Source organism: Buteo buteo, unplaced genomic scaffold (genome assembly GCF_964188355.1).
Source record: "Buteo buteo unplaced genomic scaffold, bButBut1.hap1.1 HAP1_SCAFFOLD_103, whole genome shotgun sequence".
NCBI lineage: Eukaryota > Metazoa > Chordata > Aves > Accipitriformes > Accipitridae > Buteo > Buteo buteo.
Window position 1 is genome coordinate 27533 of NW_027439267.1, and position 22845 is coordinate 50377.

Sequence of the window (22845 nt, forward strand, 5' to 3'; positions counted from 1 at the left end):
CACAAAGAGGCAAGTGGAGAAAACTCTGCCAAACCCCTTCAAGCTAATCTTGCCAGGGGTCCTAGCGCTTGGTGGGGCTTTACCTGTCACTGCCTTGCTTTGGGATATCCATGTCACTGGTCTTCCCCACGTTCAGCTGAACTGAACTTGCAGCAGCAGCAGCTTCCATCGCCCTCCTGGACTCCTGAGGTAAAAAAGGGACAAATCACGTTCTCTGTCTTTGGTCAAAGTGGAGATAAGCTGAATGCCCAGCACAAACTTAGCAGTCTGCCCTCCCCTTCTGCCCCTTGGCAGCTATAGGTATTAGTGCAGCAGGGTAGAAACCGTTCACTCCAAAGGTTTTGGGGCAGGGGGATTGGGTGTTCAAAACACGATTATGAGCAAATCTTGCCAGCAGCAGCAGCAGCACCTTCTAATAATAATCATCGTAATGATAATGACCTTTGTGAAAAACGACTCGTTTTAAAAATTACACCTGTATTCAAGCGTTCAGCTCACTGCTACTTGAGGAAACAAAGGTTACAACGTGGGATCCAGGCTATTGGGATCTATTTCGATTGAGTGCTGATCTTCCCCCAACGTTTCCAGACAAGCTGTAAGAGAAACAGGCAACCTCACAGCCCGACGGAGGTGTCCAGCCCCGAGGACCCAGCAAGCCTTACCTCTTCTTCTTCTCTGGCTTCATTTCTGGCATTGTCCAACTTCTTCTTCCTTTCTGGCATAAGGTCATCCAGAAAGCTGAGCTCGCGCTTTGAGAAGCAGAAATCCATCGCTTTCCGGACAAAGACGAGAGCCAAAACCTTCACGAATAAGAGGGAAGATGCGGTGAGCTCAGAGACGATGCCACCTCTCACTCCAACGCTGCAAACACCCCGCTGCTGAGCGGCGGCAGCTCTTACCATCATGGGAAAGATGATGGCGGCACGGGACACCTTGATGGTCCAGAGCAGGACGAGGCAGGTCAGCTGGATCACCGTGAACAAATGCACCTTTTGCAAGGGCACGTGCCGCAGGTAGATGAAATCCGGCTGGTGTTTCGCTGGCATCCAAAACAGCTTCAAGCGATCAAAGAACTGCAAAATAAAAGGGAAAGGTTGCCGCCTTGGGACTGCGGCAAGTTTCTGGCCCTCTCGAGACGTGGAGGCGGTTTGCAGCATCTCGCTTGCCGTCAGAAATCCTGGATCCCACCGCGTTCCTCCTGGGAGCAGCACCCATTTTCCCTTCGCTCCATCTATCAACCGGCTTGCCCCTGAGAGCTGCCCACCAAACGGCAACTATTCCGTGCCATTCCATTATTAGCATTTCTCGGCCCACTGAATCCCCCAGCGAGGATTTCCACCAGTGGCAGAAACTGCCTTCCCTTTGCACTGAATTCCCCCGCTTTCACGTAACCAAACACTGACCTGCCCTAAACCCTGAAACAGAGAGCGCTGAACTTGCCTGGTCCTCCCAGCCCTATATACCTCCTGTGCCTCCACCAATCTTTTTCTTACACAAAAGAGTTTCATTGCTTGCTCTGCAAGAAGTTTTTCCCATGCCACTGCTTTTTTCCCTGCTGCTACGGAGACAAAATACCAGGGAAACGACATGCCGCACGCTGTAAAAGAGTCCGTACCTGAATTCCTCTGAGCGACGACACACCCATGTAGAGAAAGACGCCATAAAGCACAGGCATTGGTATAAACTGGGGGGGAAAAGAGAAAAAAAAAAAAGAATGCAATCGTTTCTTTCTCCATATTGCATTTTCAGTATTACCACCCTCTTCCACAGGCACTGCCTAAAATTGCTTGAAGCCTTCCAGCTTCCATTCAGGCTTACAGATGGGTCAGGTTTTAACCATTAAAGATTTTGTGCGCACGAGTGAGCTAAGGCTCTGCTTTAGGCTGAACTTTGGAGTTACCTCTCCTCAGAATACTCCTATTTTCCAGAAAGGTTGGAGGAAAATAGGCGATTTCACCCGTGCTACCCTATGCCGCATTCTGTGGCGGTAGAAAAACACTTCTGCCTAATCTTGGGGCAACAGGCAAAGGCCACAGGCCTCCTTTTAGCCTAGAGACGAGATTACTTTGTGGGAGGAACGTGCAAGGAAGCCCACGGGGATGACCTCAGTGTGTTTAGCTCCTGGGAACAGCTGCTCCGGGGCATTTGGGGAGCAAATTGCAGCCCGTAAAGGGCTGCCTGTTTGAAAGAGAGCAGACGTGCTGGTCTGAATATGCTCAGCTGTAACCCATAAACATGGGCGGGCCTGAAAGACACCCGAAAATTCAAGCAGTTGCGTTGCTCGCTTGCCTCGAGCACACCAAACGGGGGCCCGAAGGGCTGCAAAGCCTAACCGAGGCTGGTTCCCACCGTGGGTCAAGCCCCAAGGGTTGGGATCACCCCCTCCTCCTCCGCTCCACAACTAACTACTCAGGCCTGCAGAGAGGGGACTGTTTTTCTGTAACCTCCAACAAGCTCGCGGTTGTCGGGTGGTTTGCATTTTCCTCTCACCTTTAACACGGAAGTGAAGAAGACGGAGCAGCCCATGAGCCCAAAGATCAGCAAGCCAGTGACTCTCTGCTCTCGTATCCCCAGAAACTTGGGTTGTTCTCCTGGAGCTGAGCAGTCAGACTCTACTTTGAGGCTATTCACGTGGGTGATGGACAGGACGGTCGCAGCCACAAACCAGGGCAGCCCCATCACCGAGCACACCCCCAGCATCACGGCCACCACGAAAAGGTCCAGGTGGTACCCGCATCCTTTCTGCAGGCAGGAAAACAAGAAACAGAGCATCCCATAGCACAAGAGCAAGGATAACGTCGCAAGTCAGACTCAAACCCTGCTCGAGCACAGGTCAACTTCTTCAGAATTTAAAACAAGAAATGGAAGCAAGTAAGGGTGTACGCAGGCTTTGCACAAGCACCTGGCATGAAAATCTGGCAGGAGTTCAGACACAAGGGATATGGGGAGCTTGTGCGATACATACTTCTCCAAAAAAAACCCACCCACAACCCAAAACCACCAAACCGTTTTTTTCACTCACAAAGAAAATTCTACCACTTGCGAGGAATGTGTGACTCTGAGTTATCCCTGGCAGCGCATCAAAACAATGCATTCCCCGCACCTGCTGCCGCTGCCGTTTCAAAACAAAAACGCGCTTCCATATTGCTCCAAGATTAATTTGCTCCTCCAAAAGGTTGCTCATCTGAACTGCCCTGTCACTTGCTCCCTGCATCATCGTTAATCCAGGAGAGCATCCTGCCACGCAGCCTGACCTTGTCCCAAACCAATGCCTTCAGAAAGCATCGGCAATAAGAGCTTCTCCCCAGACCTGCAGCCCAGAAGGGGCTGGGGCCGGGGTCATCTCTCGCAGGCCCTTACCTTCAGCTTGTGCTCCTTCCTGTTCACAATAACGGCACTGATCTGCTGGTCCATGAATATCAAGATGGTGCAGAGCAGAGCTGGGACGAGCGCAGCCAACACCGTCCACCAAGGGTTGGGTCCTATGGGGTTGATGAACCACCCGCGGTCGTCTCTGGTAGGCTGCAACAAAGCCCACACATCAGCATCGTCTCCCAGCCCAGGCACTCCACTGGCTTTCCTTTTCCCCTCCCTCCCTGTGTCAGAGCACCTCCCAGCCCTGGCTTCATGTCCCCCTCTCCCGTGGGCTTCAGCAGTGCCAGTCTCCTCTTTGCAAGCACCTCTAGGTACTTCTCCTGTAGGTATCTAGTTTTGGGGCCATCTTCTCGTTGCCAGGAGGAAGCAAGGCACTTGGAGGTGGAAGAGGAGATGGTCACACCACCAGCATCTCCTCCAGACTCAGCCCTGCCCTGCCCCGGCATCACCTTGTGGCACCCCCACGTGCCAAAACACCCCATTACCTTGAACGTGTGGGGGACCTGGAGCTTTGGCGATGGGATCCCAACCACAAAGTCAAGGAGCACCATGATGGCGATGGTGAGGAAAACAGCAAAGTCGCTCACCGTGGACCGTACCTGGGGCGAGAAACCAGAGGTGAAAGGGGCATGGCAAACAGGGCCGTAACGTGAGATGCAAGAGTTGCGGACATCCACAACATTCAGGCTGGTTAACCAAATCCCACCACCCCTCTGAGCACATGCAGCCTGATCCCTTGCTTAGATACTGTTGCTGTGTTTGTCCCCGTGAGATCTGGTGTCAGATAATAAAAAAAGCTTAATTAGGCGGACAAGGGTTGGTTTAAGTCAAAACCTAAAAATAATAATAATAATATTAAAAATAAGAAAAGAGATGTCTGCCACTACAGCTACACTCACAGCTACAACGGCAACAAGGCACTGAGGCATCCTTTAGTCCTCAAAAGGAACCTCCTCATTCGAATCTACTTTCCGCTCGAGCACATAATGCGCAGAAGGTAGGGAAAAAAAACCACAACCCCAACCCCCAAAACTTTGGGAAACCTGACTTCCTACTACCTGAGGAGGGGGAAAAAAAAAAAAATTAAAAAAAATCAAACCCCAAAAATCTTCAATCTGGGGCAGATCGCGAGGCAGGTGGGAAATGCTACGATGATTTTGCACTCACGGAAATGAGTGCGGGACATCCAAGCTCTTGGAGAGCTTGGCCTGCAAGGCCAACGTTTCCCAGCTTGACCATGGCGGGGCTAATACTGCTTAGTGCTCCAGGAAAGCCATTTTGGGAAACGAGTGTGGAGATGGACGCTGGCCACCATCTTCTACTTACTCTGGTTGGAAAGTAGCGGCTGGTTTTAAACTTCTTCAAGAAGCTTGACAGGGCAAAGGTGGCGAAGAAGAGGATGCAGCACCAGAGGAACACATCAGGCGTGTAGGGGCCGTCGCGTCCACAGGCAGGTCCTTGAAACTCCCCACGCAAATGCCGACATTCCTGGAGAAACAGAGCGTCAGGACACAAAGGCAGTGCACGTGCGGCAGGGAAACCTCGCGTAGCTAGGGGGTTTTGAGGATCTTGGTCCAAGATCCACGACCCTCTAACTGCTCCTGCCAATGGAGATTTATATGTAATGAGCAGCAGCAGCTGAACAAGTGACACATCGAACTATAGAGCGGAGAAACGAGATGTGAGGGGACACCATACCACGCACCCTCGGCACATCCTCTGCCTGCCATTCGAGCAATCGTGGCTAAAGAAGACACCAGAGGGGAAGGAAACACTGGAAACTCTTGGGGAGAGAGAGAGAGGGAAGAGGGAAGGAGGGCTAAAGACAACCATGGTAGGAAAGGAGGAGAAGAGACAAATCGTCCCTTCCCAGGGGAGGGCTCGCAGAACCTGGCCAAGAGGGGATGAAGGCCACCATAAGAGCCTGCCGCCCTAGGCCCGGGCTCTGCTTCCAGCAACAACAGCCTGAGAGGCTGCTCAGACATGCAAATTTATGCATGTACCTACAGACAGCACTGAACGAGAAAGCAAGGCCCAGAGTTACTAGGAACCCATTAAGGAGGCCAATTACTACCTTTCAAGCATGAACTTAAGTCCTACCTACAACTTCTACAATAATCAAACCACCCACTACTTAACCTTCCTCCCAGTCAGAAATACTGTCCGGCAACAGGCTTGAGGGGGACACTTGCTACCTACCCACAACGTTGGGGACCAGGTAGACTGGGACAAGGTGGACTCTCCTCCCGAGGACCAAGCGGTTTTAACAAACCACACGCTAGATTTAAGCAAGGACTTTTCCGAGCAGCACTAGCACAGTTTGAAGCCCATCATTCCCTGAAGGGCTCTGACTTTTGCACCATGCAAATGCCCCTGGACCCCGTGGCCGCGGCGCGAGGAAGCAGTGGCTCGGGGCACTTACGGTCACCGTGAGGTTTTCCCAGGCGATGCCAGACACGTTGATCCCGTTGCTCGCCCAGAAACGCAGCGTTTCGTTGCTGGGATGGGTCGGTGCCTCACACTTACAGCTGGGAGGAGAGAAGCCAAGACAGGGGTAAGGGAAAGGCGATGGAGGTGCAGCCCGCAGCTCCTGCCAAGGGGCAGCAGCTTTCTCAGGGGGAAAAAAACCCACTAGTAGCTGGTGAGGAAGTCCAGCTTGCTGTGCATGTGCACAGGGTAGGTGTCTCGCAGGTGACTCAGCTTCTCCAGAGCCTCGTAGATGAAGATGATGCAGATGAGGGAGGCAAAGGCTTCTTCCGTGAAGCGGGTGACGTAGCACACCAAACAGCTGGCATCGGTGGCCACCAGCACTATGCACAAGAAGGCGGTCCACAGCCCAATGCACGCCCGCAGAGACAGATAGGAGAGCGTGTACTCCCTGGGAAAGCAAAATGAAACAAAGGCTGCAAAGGCCAGCAAGAGGCCCTGAGACATGCCTGCCTTCGGGGAAAACAGGGAGCAATTCTGGAGCGTGTCAAGGCTGCGGATGGGAAATGCAGTTTCCATGTACTACTACAGAGAGCCTCGGGGCTGTGGTGCAGGGTGTAGACCCACAGGAGGAGAGGCCAATTATTTAGTTACCACTGTTGAACAAGGATCTTGTGTTAACACCTTGGAGGCTGCTTGAGGTCAGGTCCCTCTTGGGCCAGGTGGTGTTCTCCCACATCACCCTGATGCCCTGACACTGAAACCAGCTGGGTTTGCACCCAGTCACCTGCTGCCAGCAAGCTGGGGCTTAATGATAAACCTTATGGCAATAAGGGTGGTTTATCTCCCATCAAAGCCATAGCAACAAAAGGACTGTCACTAAAATCTAGCAACTACCCCTAAGAAACAGAAAAGCAAAGCAAAGCATCTTTTCTCCATCACTGCCCCCTTCTGAAGGCTCTCGCAGCACCCAGCTGCGGCAGCCAGCCTTACTTGCAGAATTTGTAGAGGATCTTCTCAAACACGAGGACGGGTCCGGTGCTGCCGAGGATGGTGAGAGGTTGGCCGGCAAAGAGGCAATACACCACGCCGGCCATGGACGCGCCCAGCAGCGACTCCATGGCACTCTGTCCGGGGAAGAGAGGCAGCCGTGAGTAAATAAATCGTTAGGGAGAAACAAAAACCAAAGCCGATTCACTGCAGCGAGGACTTTGGCCTGACTTTTATCCTCCCCCATGCTCCCCAACAGAGAGACGTGCTCACTATCTGGCCATTGGTCGCCTCCCCCAGCAGTCCCCCAAAGGTGATGACAGGGGACATGCAGGCACAGTAGAGGAAGAGGAAGGACGCCAGGCACTGCAGGCTCAGACCATCCCGGAAGTCGCTCCAGAACCACGGGGCTTTCCGCTTCACGTCCAGGGTCAAACCTCCAAAGAGCCTGCAGGAAGGAAAAAGAAGAGAGTCTGTTCTCTTGGAGGAACACGGTGACTTTGCTTTGCTGCAGAAGGGCAATCAGAAGCACGGAGTCACTTTCGTGGCTAAAAAGAAGCACTCTCCTTCCTCCCAAATCAAGGAAACCTGCGTGCAATGGTGATGGCTGGGGCTGAGCCCAGCTGCCCAGATCTCCCCCCTGCCCAGCCCAGGGGACCAAGCTGGCAATGCGGAGCCCCTTCGTTGAACCAGCTAACCCCAAAGACCTGCTAGAAGGGAGGGTGCATGCTCAGATTTGAGAAGCAAACAGAAAAAAAACCCAAACTATTAAAGCTCCCACCTTCCCGTCCGCTGCAGTTCAGGGCCACTGTGTTTCTCCAGCGTGCTGTGAGAAGCACTGTCGTCAAGAGCTCCTGGCATCTTCCTTTTTTCCTGTTAAAATGGAAGTAAGATAAAGCTATGGACTTGTAACCGCTGGCTTGTTTTGCTTCTGGTCTGGCTCTGTGACTGTGTCAGAGTGGGACCTTGTGAATTTGGGCCCCTGAACAGCATCCCCAGCCGTCCTGCCCATCCCCCTCGCGCCTCCCACCTGCGAAGGGACGTTTTTCGGGGGCTCGATTCGGATCGATGGATCCCACTCTCCTGGCGGCAAGACCGTGACCTGATCCAGAAACTCGTCGATGCCAGCCACGAGGTCAGCCCCGTTCTTGGCTTTATAGGCAACGTCACGGAAAACCTGCCAAGAGAAGACAACCTGGTGAGAGGACAACCCAGCTCGGAGGTCCTAACCAGTGCAATAAGCTCTTGGCTAAACGCAAGGCTTTTTCCCCAAAATTTCCTGCTGGAAAGGGCAGGAAATACTCCCCCAAAAGGAAAAATCTGTGCGTCAGGGCATTTGTAATCATCTCCCCCACGAGGCCCCCGTCCCCCATGGCACACCATACCCTTCTGCTTAAAGAGCAAGAGAAGTTTGACTGGCCCTGGCAATGCCACCACTGGGGACAGCGTGCTGGGGACCCCGGCAAGAAGGATGAGATGCAGGATGCACCCCGGGTGGGATTTCAGCCTCCAGGATGTGGGGTGATGCAAATCTGCGTGTTCGCTTCGGGGTGAGAAAGAGGGCTGGGCTATTTGGAGAGCTGCGGGCAGCTGGGACAGCAAATCCTCTTCCTCACTACTTCAGAGACAGGGAGAGCTGAAGAAAGGCAAAAATGACCCGGAGCTATCTCATCTTGTCGCACCTCATCTGTCATGATAGTGGCCATGGACCTGCCGATCTCATGGTACTGATGGGCTTTTCCTTCTGGTCCAAGCAAAACAAACAGGAACCTGGGCAAGAAAAACAAAATGAGAGAGAGAAGAAGGTGTCCTTGCTCCAAGAGCACCCAAGGAAAGCCCTGGCAGCTCCCAGCCCGGAGCGTGGCTCAAGACGGGACACGTAGGCTCAGCGACGCCACGATGAATTTGAAATTCTTCAAAACCGACGGCAAATTTCATTTGGGGGCCAACTTTCATTACAATTGGCCGATGGGTTTAAAAGCTACAGCAGGGAATGGAGAAACGAAGGCGAGGAGATGTGGGTGGGGGAAACGTGCTTGCTCCCCCTCCCACTCGCCTTGTTCCCTTGGGACACCAAACTGATGCCTGCAACTCGATCTTTGGTTGGGTGTCTTTTTTACGGAAAAAATTTGCGCTTCTCATTCGCACCTTGTTGGGATGGGAACTTCCGTCATGCCCGAGAGGCGGACAGCCGGGCTCAGGCGGACAAATGCCACGATGGGCTGGTGAAGGAAATCCAGCTCTCCTACGAGCACGTTGGATGCTTCAGCCCCGGTGGGAATTTTCTTCATGAAGTGCAGCTCCGCCTGGGCACGACAAGCGATTTTCAGGCAATTACCCCAAAAGCAAAGCCCACAGCGCTCTGCAGCACACTCTCCAGCCAAGTTTGCAAGAGCAAATCTGGCCCTAAAGGCGTGAGAAAGCTACGAGTGTCTCACCTTGCTTAAATCCGTTGCTCTGCTCTCAGGGTTCACCCCATCTTTAGCTTCTGCAGCGGTGGGAGAAGGACAAGAGGTGATTGTTTGGGCTGGTAGGAAAAAGAAAGACACTCAGAAAGATGGACGAGGAGCAACTGGGACGCTTCTCCTTTGCCCGGACAAGTCTAATGGGGCCACAGCCCTGCAGAAAGCCTCACCTGGCTTGTAGAGGAGGTGCAGGTCTGACTGCCTCTTGCTCACATCAGCAAACGAGCAGACAGCGGGCAGAAGGTTGGTTGTCTTCTCGTTCTGATGGTGGTGCTTCCTCAAAAGGACTTCTCGAACTTGCGCCCGCACGTGCTCGTCAAACTCCGTGGACTGTTCTTGCTGGGCCAGGATCGTATCTGAGGATGGCAAAGGGAAACAAAGCCATCAGAGCAGAAACCCCAACAAGTCCCGACCCCCAAAGCCCCCAGGGAAGGCTGTGCCACACAGGCTGCACCCTAATGCCGGCTCAGCCTTGCATAGCAAGGCCTTTTAATAATGTTCAGCCTTTGCAGCCAAAACGAGAATTTTCTTCTGCTAAGAAACATGGCATCCAAGTGCTTATTCATCATTCCGCTAAGATAAATATTTCCCATTCTAAATGACACAATTTTCTTGCCCGACCTGGCCTTTCTGACTCTACACGTTCACCCAAATTATAAGCGATCTATAGCACAGATGTTCCCAGAGCTTCCCGTGCTGATCGAGTGCAATTTGCCGAGCCCAGGGAGAAACGTGCTAAGAACGGCTCCGACTTCTCCAGCCCTTGAAAGGGCTGAATGGAGACCTGCCGCCAGTCAAAGATAACTTCTCCAAAGCGGCTTTTGCAATTAACTTCAAGTATCTTCCCCACAGAAATACACTGCTTGGTCATCGCCAGATAAACTCTGCCTTAAAACTCTTACATGCTGGATCTTAAGGCAAAAGCAAAAAAAAGAATGCGAGGAAACAGCTTGTAAGAAATAGTTCCTTTAAGGAGGTTCAGCTCTTACGCAGACTCTGTATTTCTAAGAGCAGCCTGCTAAGCCCTGACACACGCTCCTTTTTGGCTGCAGAATATTCTCTAGTGGCTTCTCCAACCCCACAAACTGCTTTCAAAAGGACCCCGCATTGGAATAAAAAAACGGTGCGACTGTTGCATGCCCAGTCTACATCCAAAAACAGCTCATGAGAAAAACACAGTGGCACTTCTGGAAAAGGACGTGCCATTGGGGCAGGGTTTGATTTGGGAGTGAAGAGCACCGTGGCGAGCTGAGCTCGGCCGTTCCCGGAGGGATGCAGCGCCCATGGTACCTGCAATCTCTTCGATGCTGTTGGCACAAATGTCCAGCAGCACCGACCCGTTGCTGATGCAGCTCCTCAGCTCGGAGAGGCTGTGCAAGGACAGCGTGCCAACGTAGGGCTTGCTCCAGCGCTCGCCACCATCTTCCACGTCCTCCTCAAACTTCAGCCACCTGCGGACATCGGGTGCGATCAGCCCCATTGCAAGAAAACAGCCCCAGCTCTGCAACCCCTTTGACAGAGCCACGGGGTGGCAAGAGGAGAAGGCTCCTCGTGCCGCCACCTGCAGCTGCAAAAGCTTCGCATCCTGGAGAGGAGAAAGCAGAGCCCACGGGCGCTGCCGGTGCAGGGACTCCTCTCCCACCGCAGCCAAGCAGCAGGGATTTACCTTGCCGTTTCCTTCCACTCGCCATCTCGGCCCTCTTTTACACAGATCTCATCCAGCTCGGAGAACAAGTGGTGAGAGAGGTGCTGCTCGTCCTCCTTGCTCCTGAGAATGAACTGCACCCGCTGGGACGGGGAGCCTGGGGGCAGAAGGCAAAGACCCATCCCGTTACTGCGCCTGAACACAGCTCGTCACGCTCACGTGCAAAGTGGCCATCAGCACCAGTGCAGCCATAAACACTGGGCTGGCCCCTCTCCTCTGCATCTGTCTGGGCTTGCACAGAGCCGTGGAGAAGGAGAAGCATCTAGTCCACCTCTGCATGATGATGGGCTGCTTTCCTTCCCCACATTGCCATTTTTAAAGCCAGGATCCCTCTAAGGAAGACGAGCCTAAACCCATTATGCATTTAACTGCATTAAAAAAAACACAAACAAAAAAAAACAACAAAAAAAAAGAAAACTTGGGAAAAAGAGGGTGTTGCTCAATACGGCCACTTTCCCTCGGAAGAACAGCAACTCACTCAAACTAGCCACGGGGACCTGCTTGCAGAAGGCCCCAGCGCCCACGTTGCCCCCAGGAGTTTAGCAAATGCCGCGGTGGGACTTACAGTGGTAGCCCTGCTCCATCGGGGCAGAGTCCTTCTCCCGTTCCCCTTCCCGATGCTTCTGGCTGTGGCGTCGGTGATGCCGGTGGCTCTGCCTAACCAGTGGCATCCGCGCGCCCACGTACAGGGTCCGGTGGCCTGCGAAAAAGCAGCGGTTTTTGCAGCACTCTCGGCATTGCGGCAATGGTTGAGGTGGCCGGTGCCTTGCTAAGCCACGGTTATATATCCCAGGAGCAACGCCAGCTTCCCTGAATGTTATTTTCACTGGACCTCCTTTTTTCCAAGCCTATTTTACTCGAGCTTTGCAACAACACAGCAACAACAAGTGTTGGCTCTGGGTCATCTAAAAGTGCCCCCAAAGTATTGGACCTCTTCTCAAATTCCAGCTTCGGCTGGACAACACTCAGACTTGCTCATTAAGCAGCAACACAAGCTAATTATTTTCAAAATCTCTGTATGGCACGAGGCGACAAGAGACGATCAAATCAGTCCCATCGTAATGAACTCCAGAACAAAAAAAGAAAATCACAGCCCCGCGTCTGCAGCCCTGAAATGATTCTCCTGACCTCTCCAAGCCAGGAGCAGCCTCTGCGAGAAAAAAAGCCGTGAATTATCGAGCCCTGTGGCTACAACTCACACCGTGGCCTCCCGGGGGGCTTTTTCCCTCCGTTTAAAAAGCCGTAATAGTAAAAAACGTGACAATAACTGTGCTGCTTCATTGAGAAGCGCGGCACGTTTTGCTGCACATGATGTGACACCCGACAAGGCACACAGGAGAGACTTTGTGCAATGGGAAAACGCGCTGGGCTGGTGGCTCCTCTACCAGGATCTCAGCAGAGACTCACCTTCCAACTCCTCCTCCTCATAGCGAACACTGACAGTGTTGCTCCTTCTTCCCCGGTCAATCACTGCCTCCTCGTCATGTCTCTGTTTAGCAACGACAAGAAGGGAAAAGTTGGGGCTGGGGGTGGAGAGCTCCCTTACGTCCTCCCAGCCATCACCCACCCCTGCGTCCACGCGAGTCCACGAGCCATCACGCCTCTACGTGCCGCCTCCTCCTCCTTCAGGCACAGCCCTAAAACCACGGACTTGTAGGAGGTTTTCCTTCCCATACGCAAATAAAACAGCCCATAACATCACCTCTACTGTATACCACGAGAGTCTGGACGTCTTTAATACAGCAGGAGAGGGATGAGTGTTTCAGACCAAAAAAACCCACCTCCTGCTTTGTTCTTGAGGTTCCTGTCTAAAAAAGTGATTTCCAAACTGGAAAAAAACCAACCCCAACCCACAAAACTGCACTTTTGAGCCCCGGCCGTGCTACCTGTAACTCTTCCAGAAGTGTCATTTTGTAACCCCCGTTTGGGTTCATCCTCACGTCAGTCACTGGGTTTCGGGGACAACTGAACCTCCAGGTCAGTCAGGGGGCCCGATTCCCCAGGGACTGATGGAGTAGCCCTCACGGGAGGAGCTAAGTGGCACCCAGTGTGCACCAACTCCAGAGACACAATAGGGACCATTGTGAAATCACAAGCCATGATGCGGATCCAGGCAGCTACTTAAAGCCATGCACCCCTAGAGCCTTCCCGCTTGGAAAACTTAGTGCCTGGGGAGAAGCCAGCTCTGCTTTGAGCAAAAACTCTCCAGAACAGAGAAACTTCCTGCATGAGAGGTGTCAGGCTCAAAAGTGTGCAGAAGGAAAACCCTTCACAGGCTCGTTCACCCTCCTGAGAAGCAAAGCCCACTAGCAGCATCATGTTTTCTCTCTTTTTCTTTCTAACAGTAGAGCTGAAGCTCTAGCATCCTGAGGATAACAGGAGGCACAAATACGGTAGGGAAAAAGAATATCTTATTGGATCAATGGGTAGATTCAGAAAAAAACCCTGCTACACAGTAGTTTATCCTGGCTGCTAGCTAGAACCGAGAAGACTGTTTTTTCCACCTGGGTCAACAGTTCCGGTGAAACATACTACCCGCCTAGGACAGCTGCATCTGAGGAACAAGAATTAGTTATCTGCAATACAAGGAATAACAATGAGTCATTTAGTGCCATGATATTCATCAGGCTGCACAGAGAAACAAGAGACAAATGCATTTGAATAACCATGTCTTGTGTTACGTTTTAACCACTTAACATTCCGTGAGAAATACCCCAAGAGCTCAAGAAGAAAGAGCAGCAAGGCAGGAGACAGGTGAAAGCCTAGAGCGCCAGCTAGACGGAATGAAAGACCCTTCCAGCAACAACAGCCTGAGAGGCTGCTCAGACATGCAAATTTATGCATGTACCTACAGACAGCACTGAATGAGAAAGCAAGGCCTGGGGGGATCATTTCCCCTCTGCTCAGGGCTGCTGGGGCCAGTCTGTGTGCTCTGTCCAGACTGGGCTCCCCAGGACAAGACTGGGACTCACTGGGGCGAGCCCAGCAAAGGGCCACAAAGGTGACGAAGGGACTGGAGCACTTTTCATATGCGGAGAGGCTGGGAGAGCTGGGACCCTTCAGCCTGGAGAAGGCTCAGGGAGCTCTTATCCATGTACATCTGATGGGAGGGAATGAAGAAGAGGGAACCGGGCTCTTCTCAGCAGCGCCTTCTGGCAGGACAAGAGGCAAAGGGCACAAACTGCAAAACATGAAATTAAAGCTGAACACAAGAAAAACTTTCTGACTGCAACTGTGGTCGAGCACTGCAACCGGTTGCCCACAGAAGTTGTGGTGTCTCCACCCTTGGAGTCCACTCAAAACCTGAGGGGACACGTCCTGGGCAACCTGCTCTGGGTGACCCTGCTTGAGCAGGAGGGCTTGGACTCAATGATATCAAAGGTCCCGAAAACCTCAACGGTTCTGTGAAAGCCACAGACAGAGATCTCTGCCTCAAGCCGAGAGGCAGCAGTCATCAGCCGACTCAGAGGAGCAGGCTGGGAGGCAGCTAGGAAACTCTTCCCAGTTCCTCCCTTGTCATCCCTGCCTCAGGTGTGCAAGCCAGTGCACCGCTTTGTTGAGCCGCCCAGTTCTCATCCCGCTGTGATTCTGCAGGTAACGTTAACACAAAGGAGTGAGAGGGGAAGAGCTTTAGTTAACGGCATGGGAACCTGAAAGCACAGGACAACTTTTCCCCAAACGTGGGCAATGCTGCTTAGATTCTGTCACCTAGGGAAGAGAAGGAAGACGACAAATGGGCCAAAGGGTTACACAGGAATGAAATACAAGGAAGGTGCAAGAGACATCAAAAACATCGATATGTGCCCCAGAAGACTATTTTGTAGTCAACTGACCTGCCCACACCCGACTGTGGGCATGAGGCCTCCGCTCCGACTTCCACTCTTCTCCTCTTCACCATTTCTTCCACTGCAGCACTATCTGACACTTCTTTTCTTCTCTTGACCTTCAAAACATTGCAAACTTGGTATTGATAAAATTTGATTTTGACTTTTCTATTTTAGAACAAAAGTCAGACTTAATATACATCTGTGTTTCGCAACATTGTCCAGGCTTATACAACCAAAACCAAAAAATGACTCAGGAATAAAAGATTAGCTGCCTTATTCAAACAGAAGGTAAGCACTGAGAGGCCATCCAGAGAATTATGCTCAACAGTTTTAAAGAAGAACTACTGCTTCCCAGGACATCCTATTGGCTCCATTTTTAGAGGAGGGCCTAGGAACATCATTAGCAGGAACGTAATGCTAGCAGAGAGAGCGGGATTTCCTCGGGGGGAATTTGGACAGGACACCTTCACTAATTCACTCCATCTTCAGACACTTACCTGTATTGAAAACAAACCCACCCTGAGATCTCACTAAACAATTACTTTCCAAAGAAGCTTAACTTGGTTGTTTTCGACACATGCAGCACTTAGGAAACTACTTCATTATTCAGCACTATTGACCTCATACAGACTCTCACAGCGAAGAAACCATTTGACAGCTCAGCTCAGACTTGGCGAAAACACATTTAACTGAAGCCAGCACGGCTCTCACGTCCTCAGGCAGGACTTCATTCAAAGTCCGCTGGAATTGACAGGAAGGTTTCCCTCAACTTGGATGGTTCTAGGTGAGAATTCACTCCCACCTTACACTGCCTGACTGACACCCAGAAACAGGACAACTACAGCATTGCCTAGATATATCTTCTGCTTCTCCAGACTACTTGGAATATCACTTTTTTTTAAAAAAAAAAACAACACACAAAAGAGAACCACACACGCAACTTAAAAGCTCATCACTGCCCTTGTTTACTTCTTTACCTGTAACAGAGGTATTGTAAAATCTGGTGAATATTTGGTGACTGGACTTTCTTTAACCAACTTTATAGTACATTTTTGCATTGCACCACACGTCCTGAGAACAAGATAAATGACTTAGAAACAATGCTGGACTTGCATATGATATCTTGAAACCGAAGAACTGCAAATACAGCTCTTTCAGAATTCCTGGCTGTGAATAACACAAGCCAGTGGGATGGGGACAATTGCTTTGGACTACTTGTCCATTTGATAAGGGAGACCAGAATATCTACTAAGTGCTCACAAGACAGACCAGCAGCAGCCTTTCCCAGGGACCAATCATCAGAACAGGAAACAGTAAGAAAAAAACCTCAGTTTTCACAACAGAGGAGGTTCAATGCAGAGTCCCACAGAGGTCTCAGCTGGGGCCTGAGGCTCTTCAGGGAATTCATAGAAAACCTGGAAAATGAGACACTAGGGAGGTGACAACATTTGCTAATTATACAAAAGACATTATTACCATTATTACTATCATTATTTAGAAAAACAAATGCATTCTTTCTTTAGGAAAACAGAAACAAAGAGCGTGAAATTCAACGTCAACAAATGTAGTCAAGCATAAGGAAGAAAAACACATGTTCCATATATATATGTGCTGGCTCCAGCCTAGTTACCGACATTCAAGAATGAAGGCTGGGAGCCACTGGGCATTGCTTCATAAAAATACTAGCTGAAGAGTCAGCAGTGGGTGAAAAGGCAAAGAGAAATTCCAGACATTTTCAAAAAAAGCAATACAGGACAAAAGAGAACACATTGCTATGCTCTATTTCAAATCCATGGTACAGCCATACCGCACGCAGTTTTGCTCCCTCTCATTCAAAGACACAGTGGAGGAAGGGAAAGGGAAAAGCAAGACATAGATCATAGATGTTTCCAGACATTATCCAAACATAACCATAGTGAATTACCACAAGATACGCCGTGCTGAAATAGAGCCGAGTTCTAGATACATCGTGCAAATGTAGGGATAAGGCACGAGGTGGACATTCTCATGTTTGAATCTCATCTTCGATACTCTCTCCCATTTACTGACATCTGAGAACAACAATAAGACTTAAGAACATAGCACTAACATTTCAAAGGAGCAGGAGTCCTCTTGTAAAGCTTCAAAAGTCATACCACACTGAACGTATATGCAGAAGGGAGCACCTACAATCTGTCCGTATGAACTTGGTGAAAAAGCGCTAGTAACACATTACAAGAAACACACCCAGGTGACACTCTCCCATCAGTTGCTTGCATTAATAGCATTGTCTTTCCTTAACTGTATCTGGCTTCAGTCCTGACATCTTCCCGCAAGAAACAACATGCCAGGCGCTCCCAACCCTGTGAATAAAACCTCATCAGCTTTCCTAACTAAAAAGTAATTTTTTTAAAAACTGAAAAGGACTAGGATTCACAGGAGTAGCGTCATTACATTCACTTCACAGTTCAAAATGGGAGGACAAAAGATAATTGACATGACAAACGCCACAGTTACAGACGTTCCTTCCTGGGGGTGCAGTTCGCACACCTAGGAGCTCATGCGTGCAAGAATGGGTGACGCCAGGCAGCAGTCTCCTTACGTGCCTCTGATCTCAGGAAGAAACAGGTAACATGAATACTTTTACTCCATTTGCTAGCAGAAACTAACATCCTGAGGACCAGAGATGGAGCCCAAGATTTGCCTAGATGAAACGCTGACGCAATCAGTTCCTTTAAGGGATGAAATTGTTCGTTTGAGTTTGGCTTCAAGGACTCCCACAGCTGGTGATTAACTAAGAGGTATGCTACAGCGAGGAGCCCGACACACAGATTGCAGGACAACTCATCACGTCAGGCCTCTGAGCTTGCAGTTCTCCGCAGGGCCCGGTGCTGGCTGAGCAGGTGGATGGACTTCCCAGTTCTAGAAATACAAGCTCGGGAATCAAACCCTCCTCAAGCACGCAGGCAAAACTGGCTGCGCTTTAGCGAAGCAAACCAACAACGAGGCTTCGTTTGTTTGGGTGCCTCCTCTCTGACAATGCTCTGGGCTACTTTCTCTTCCTGGCAGTAAGAGGAATAAGTTGCTCTCATACATACCAGCTTCTGACAGGGAAAGAGGATGATCTCGTTCTTGCCTGCTAGGACCAGGGGTGGCAATAACGCAGTCTGCCGAGACTGGAAGGGAATGCCTTGGAGGCGGAAACACGTGGGTGTTCATTACTCCTGGGCACTCGGAATCACGGGAGGTGATGATGCCAAAGGGCCTGATCCGATTCACAAACTGACACACCTTAGGACTGAAAAGGCTTCTCCTTCAACTAACTTACTTTTCTCTGCAACAACAGCCTCAGGAGAGTAACTTCTTCTTAACCCTTTACACTACAGCAACTACAATGTTTAATCCTAATGTACCTTACAAGAAAACTACTGCGGTCTTCTCTACTAGTGGGCCAACACTGCTGCGCCTGTAAGGAGCGCTTTACGTTTTATTAACCTTTTGAAACAACGCACTAGCTTTCCTTGCAATCGCATTACGTGGGCTTCCTGGGACTTTACATATACACGTTTGTTTTCTCTGGCTAAATCAGATTTGGAACGCAGGGGTGGCCATCTGAAAACACTGCAAAACATTCTTTTTACGTACATCAGTTCTCTGGTGAAGGCAACAACTGAGGAGGATCTTCAGCTAGTGTAAAACTGCAAAGCTCAAAGGACTCGTACTCCAGCTAAAGATCTGCGCACTACTAGGCAGGAATGTCAAATTAAGCAATGCCCAACAGATACAAGTCATTGGATCTTTTCTTTTACAAGTAGGAAAGAAAGGGTACACAGAAAGATAGTGAAGTGGTCTGTAGAAAATGGATGTAAATCATCAAGATTTCCGAGGATTACTCGAATTGCTTCCTGGAGAGGCCAAAATAAGAAAGGAAGGAAGAATATTAACAAGATAGCCACAATTCCACTGTCAAGTACAGTTTTCAGGCTTGGGAAAAAAATAACATTGCAGTTTGCAGGAGTCATGGAAGAGCAGGTTCCAGATATTTTGCTTTTCCTCTTCCCCTTCTTCCCCCTGCTCCCTCCCATCACCTCAGAGCATGCTGCCCTAACAGATTCACAGAAACTGAAGTGAATGAATATCTTAACCCTGAATTAACATGGAAGCATTACTATGGAGAGTGGAGGTGTGCTTTTAAATTTAAGAAGTTCTACATTTAAGAAGCCTCCTCCTTGCCAGCACAACACATGCACTATTGACCTGTTTCAAAAATAAACATATTCCCCTTTTTCAGAATATTGACCCAATTCAGTTACAAAGGAACTGTAATTCAGCTCCAACAAACTCCTGCTTTATAAAGGGGAAACTTTTTCTAGGAATACCTTTCAGTATTTTCAAAAGTGAAAAAGAAAAAAAAAAAAGAACCAATAATTTTCTGTATCAGTTAAGATCAGCACACTTTCTTCAATACTATTTACAATGCTACTACTGTACTCTGAAGATTTGTTTAAACTTAACTAACAGGAGCATTTTTAAGCAGGCAGTATATTGGTCTCATTTCCTCGGGAATGGCAGGGGCTTTCTTCTGTCTCAGGAAGAAGATGACAACAACAGAACTCATCAGCTGTCACCGAGCTTGGCCACAAAGTAATGGCGTCATTAAAAGAACGTCCCCTGGCTCCCACAGCTATGAGGAAAGCACATGCAATTGAGCATTAGATTAGCTGCTATCAAGCTAGCTCACCAGTACTGCCACAGCTCCTGAAAAACTAGGAGGGTCTGACAGCTAGTCAAGCCTGAGAAGTTCAAAGCAGTGGTCAGGTCTGGGGCTGAGAGCGAAACCACGGGAAAGTGCTACTGCAGAACGAATCTGAACAGGAACCAGCAAGGCACGGAGTGCAACGAGCTCCACAAATAGGAGTTTTCATTTGTCCAATTTCAACAGGCAGTAGCTTCTTTGAAGTATTTCTGATAAAAGCATTACTCGCGCTAATGCTGCCTGTTGATGACACTTTTCATTTACGTCATTTTTTTCACCCTCGTACTCTCTAGAGAAGTTCCCCATTACTCGCACTTGAAATGCTGCATTTGACAAAACGTCCTCCGTCCCATAACAAACAAAAGATTTGCTCAGCCTAACATTCAGCTAAGCTCCCGTGGACCTGCTTCATCTCCTACCTCTAACTCCTTGACAGCACTTTCAGTGGTGTCGAGATCCAGACCGCTGTGAAACAAACAGAGAGTTAGTCCCACCCCAGCCAAAAAGCAACAGAGCTACGTTCCTTGTAAGAGTTTAAACAACAACAAAACATCATTCCCATTGCACAGAGAAAATACTTAGCAGGCAGATGAATTCCCAGTTTATTGTTCTTAAAAAACATCCAGTCTTCCACAAGGACTGTTCCTTTTCAATTTTCTGCCCATTTGTATTTTGTGCATCTGAGGATACAAAGGATGAGAGATCAGATCTTTTCAGTCAGTCCTCACTAACCTTTAGGACTGGGGTTTTTGACAAGGTGCCCTCAAACCAGCACCTCTCTCTTCCAGCCTATCGCAATGCCATTCTGCTCAAGGGACTAAAAGAAGGAACCGGCAGGACGTGTCTCTCAATCCCCTCCACAGTGCAAACCTGCAGAGGAACGGGCCTTCACAGCATTGGAGCTAGGCCCTGTGATGCTGGGAGTTGGGTACTGCCTGCATCAAACTGTGTTCGCACCTATTAACGACATCTTTTGTAAGCCAGCTTCTCAAAAGTTGTTCATTGCCAGGTATCGGCCCACAATACAATGCACAGGGAGAGAGAAGGTCTCAAAGAAAAGCTGAACCCATTAAGAAGTAAACAAATGTCGCACAAGTGTCACTTGGAAATAAGGAAATAGGGTGGAGTGTAAGGAATTACGGCATGCAAGTATTCGCTGGTATATGGTCTGGCAGGCAGCCACTCTCATATCCTCCACATTCAGGGGCCCCAGCCAGAACTCGGTCAGAGATGAGAACTTTCCTTCCTCTTCAGAAAGGCCCTCTCCTTGCTTAATATGGAAGAAGTTAATGAAAGGAGTTACACAGCGCGCCACAGCAGAAGGACAGATATCACCCACCCAAGACTTACGCTGTGGTCATGAAGTCTTCAGGAATCAGCAGGGACACAAAAGTACGATTCAGGAAGGGACGCTGAAGCGGCGATGAGGGGAAGAGGGTGGAAAGAATGGAAGAAAGCAAGGCGCGATGACAGGCTGCCAAACTCAAACAAATGCAGTGCTCTCTCTACCATCGGGAGATCAAACACCTGCAGGCTGCTCAGAAACGTACGCACACTACTGGCAGTGCTGTCCAAAGGGATTACGCTGAGGGAAAGAGCTCGGTCACAGACAAGAGCAACGTTTCAAGCATCTTCTGAACACCACACGACACCACAAGACAGACAACACGCCTTCCTCTCCAAAATCAACTCAGAGAACAAAACAAGGAGGAAGGTTAATCCTCCTGGATCTGACACTATTCCAGCAGAATGCTAATAAGCAAAGCTAAAGAAACAACTGCATTTCAATTCATCCCAAAATAAAGTCATGTGGCAGAATTTCAAAGACTCGGCCTACTTCTCCAAAGGAAAAAGGAGACTAGTGTGGCACGAGATTTAATGCAGCTTCAGGTCTGGAGACAGCCTAATTGGCGTGGTGTTCATAGCACAGTCTCTTCAATTCTGCAGCAGCTAACAACAGTCACTTCCAGAGTAAAGCCAGGCCCTGGCAATGCCTGTACACATCTCATTGCAAAAGCAAATTCACTCACACTCATAAAACCACTCTCTAGGTCCCTGGCTGCCGACCCCAAACGCGCTCCCCCGCAGGAGCTCCCCGGACCCTGCTCGGGGCACCAGGGCTGGGCTCAGGAAGGAGTTTTTCCCCCGGGCAGATTGGCACAGGTCCCGGGGGGGTTCGCCTTCCTCTGCAGCACTGAGCACAGCCCCTTGCCGGGGTCCTCGGGGCCATTTCTGGCCAGCGAGTCCCTGCTGTTGCAGGAGCAGGAGTCCAGCTGTGCCCTCCAGCCCTCCGCCTCTCTTCCCTGGGCCAGCTTGGCAGGGGAACCTCACGTCTCCAGGTCACCTGCAAAACAAGGAGCCTCAAGGAAGCCGACTTTTCCCTGCTGCTTTTAAGCTGGCACACTTCCGTGGGGAGAAGAGAAAGCCTGGGGGTGTGTGGGGGGGTGTCTTAGCTATCTATCTATCTCTCTAAATCTGCTGGGAGGGAATGAAGACGAGGGAGCCAGGCTCTTCTCAAGAGTGCCCACTGAGAGCACCAGAGGCAACAGGCACAAATGAAAACACATGATATGCTCCAGCTGCACATGAGAAAACAACTTTTTCCTGTCTGGGTGGTCAAACACTGGCACAGGTTGCCCAGGGAGTTTGCGGAGTCTCCGTCCTTGGCGATGTTCAAAACCCAAGGGCACGTTGTCCAGGGCAAGCTGCTCTAGGTGAGCCTGCTTGAGCAGGCGGGTTGGACCAGAGGAACTCTACAGGTCCCTTCCAACCTCCACCCTCCTGTGTGAGTCTGTGCTTTGGTTTCACTCCTAAAGCACCTGAACTCAACCCTGATGCCTGCGGGAAAGGATGCTGGGACAAGGCAAGATCCCAGACTCCTCCCCGAGGACTCACCACAAAACCCCATCTACCTAGTCCAGAATATCGTATGGCAGACACACTCAGAAGAGAGAAAAGATCCTTTTATTGCAAACATCAACTGCGGCGGGGGGCGGGCCCGGGAGTCACAGGGCTTCAGCCCGTAACAGGGAAACGGCACCTACAACGACAGAGTCAGAGAGCACTGATAAACCCATGAAGGCAGGAATAGGCATGACTTGGTTCCCCTTTCTTTGGGGAACACCGTTGACGAGGAATTGTTCATAGCCCAGAAGAGAGAGCTATGGCTGGCATCAACCAGGGGATGGCTCTGGCACCTTATCCCCACGGGTAATGCACTTGGAGACCTGCATGCGTGCACAGATGCACAGGGCCCCTGTGCCACGCAGCAGGGCTCGATGGGGAGCCCCTGGGGAGCGGCCATGGAGTTATTTCCAAGCC

At 50.3% G+C, this 22845-nt stretch overlaps 1 protein-coding gene across 1 annotated transcript; it reads right to left on the minus strand.

Moving 5' to 3' along the window:
• Positions 1-201: 201 nt before the first annotated feature.
• LOC142027993 (electroneutral sodium bicarbonate exchanger 1-like) lies at positions 202-20885 on the minus strand. Its single transcript, XM_075022140.1, has 22 exons — positions 20875-20885; positions 19944-19989; positions 12370-12565; positions 11516-11662; positions 10924-11059; positions 10548-10708; positions 9428-9613; positions 9231-9319; positions 8941-9098; positions 8475-8562; positions 7823-7969; positions 7574-7665; positions 7066-7240; positions 6796-6929; positions 6008-6253; positions 5687-5903; positions 3861-3974; positions 3361-3705; positions 2491-2742; positions 1616-1684; positions 900-1073; positions 202-800 (listed from the first exon to the last, which is right to left on the minus strand). Exons 1-22 carry the CDS (start codon positions 20883-20885, stop codon positions 615-617), a joined length of 3369 nt encoding a protein of 1122 aa, XP_074878241.1. The 3' UTR covers positions 202-614.
• Positions 20886-22845: the final 1960 nt, after the last annotated feature.

Coding starts and splice junctions, on each gene's coding strand:
- LOC142027993 (XM_075022140.1), bottom strand. Junction 11,663..12,369: donor TGAGGAGGAGGAGTTGGAAG/GTGAGTCTCTGC, acceptor GCTTTTTCGCAG/GCCACCGGACCCTGTACGTG. Junction 7,970..8,474: donor CCACTATCATGACAGATGAG/GTGCGACAAGAT, acceptor TTCTCTTGGCAG/GTTTTCCGTGACGTTGCCTA.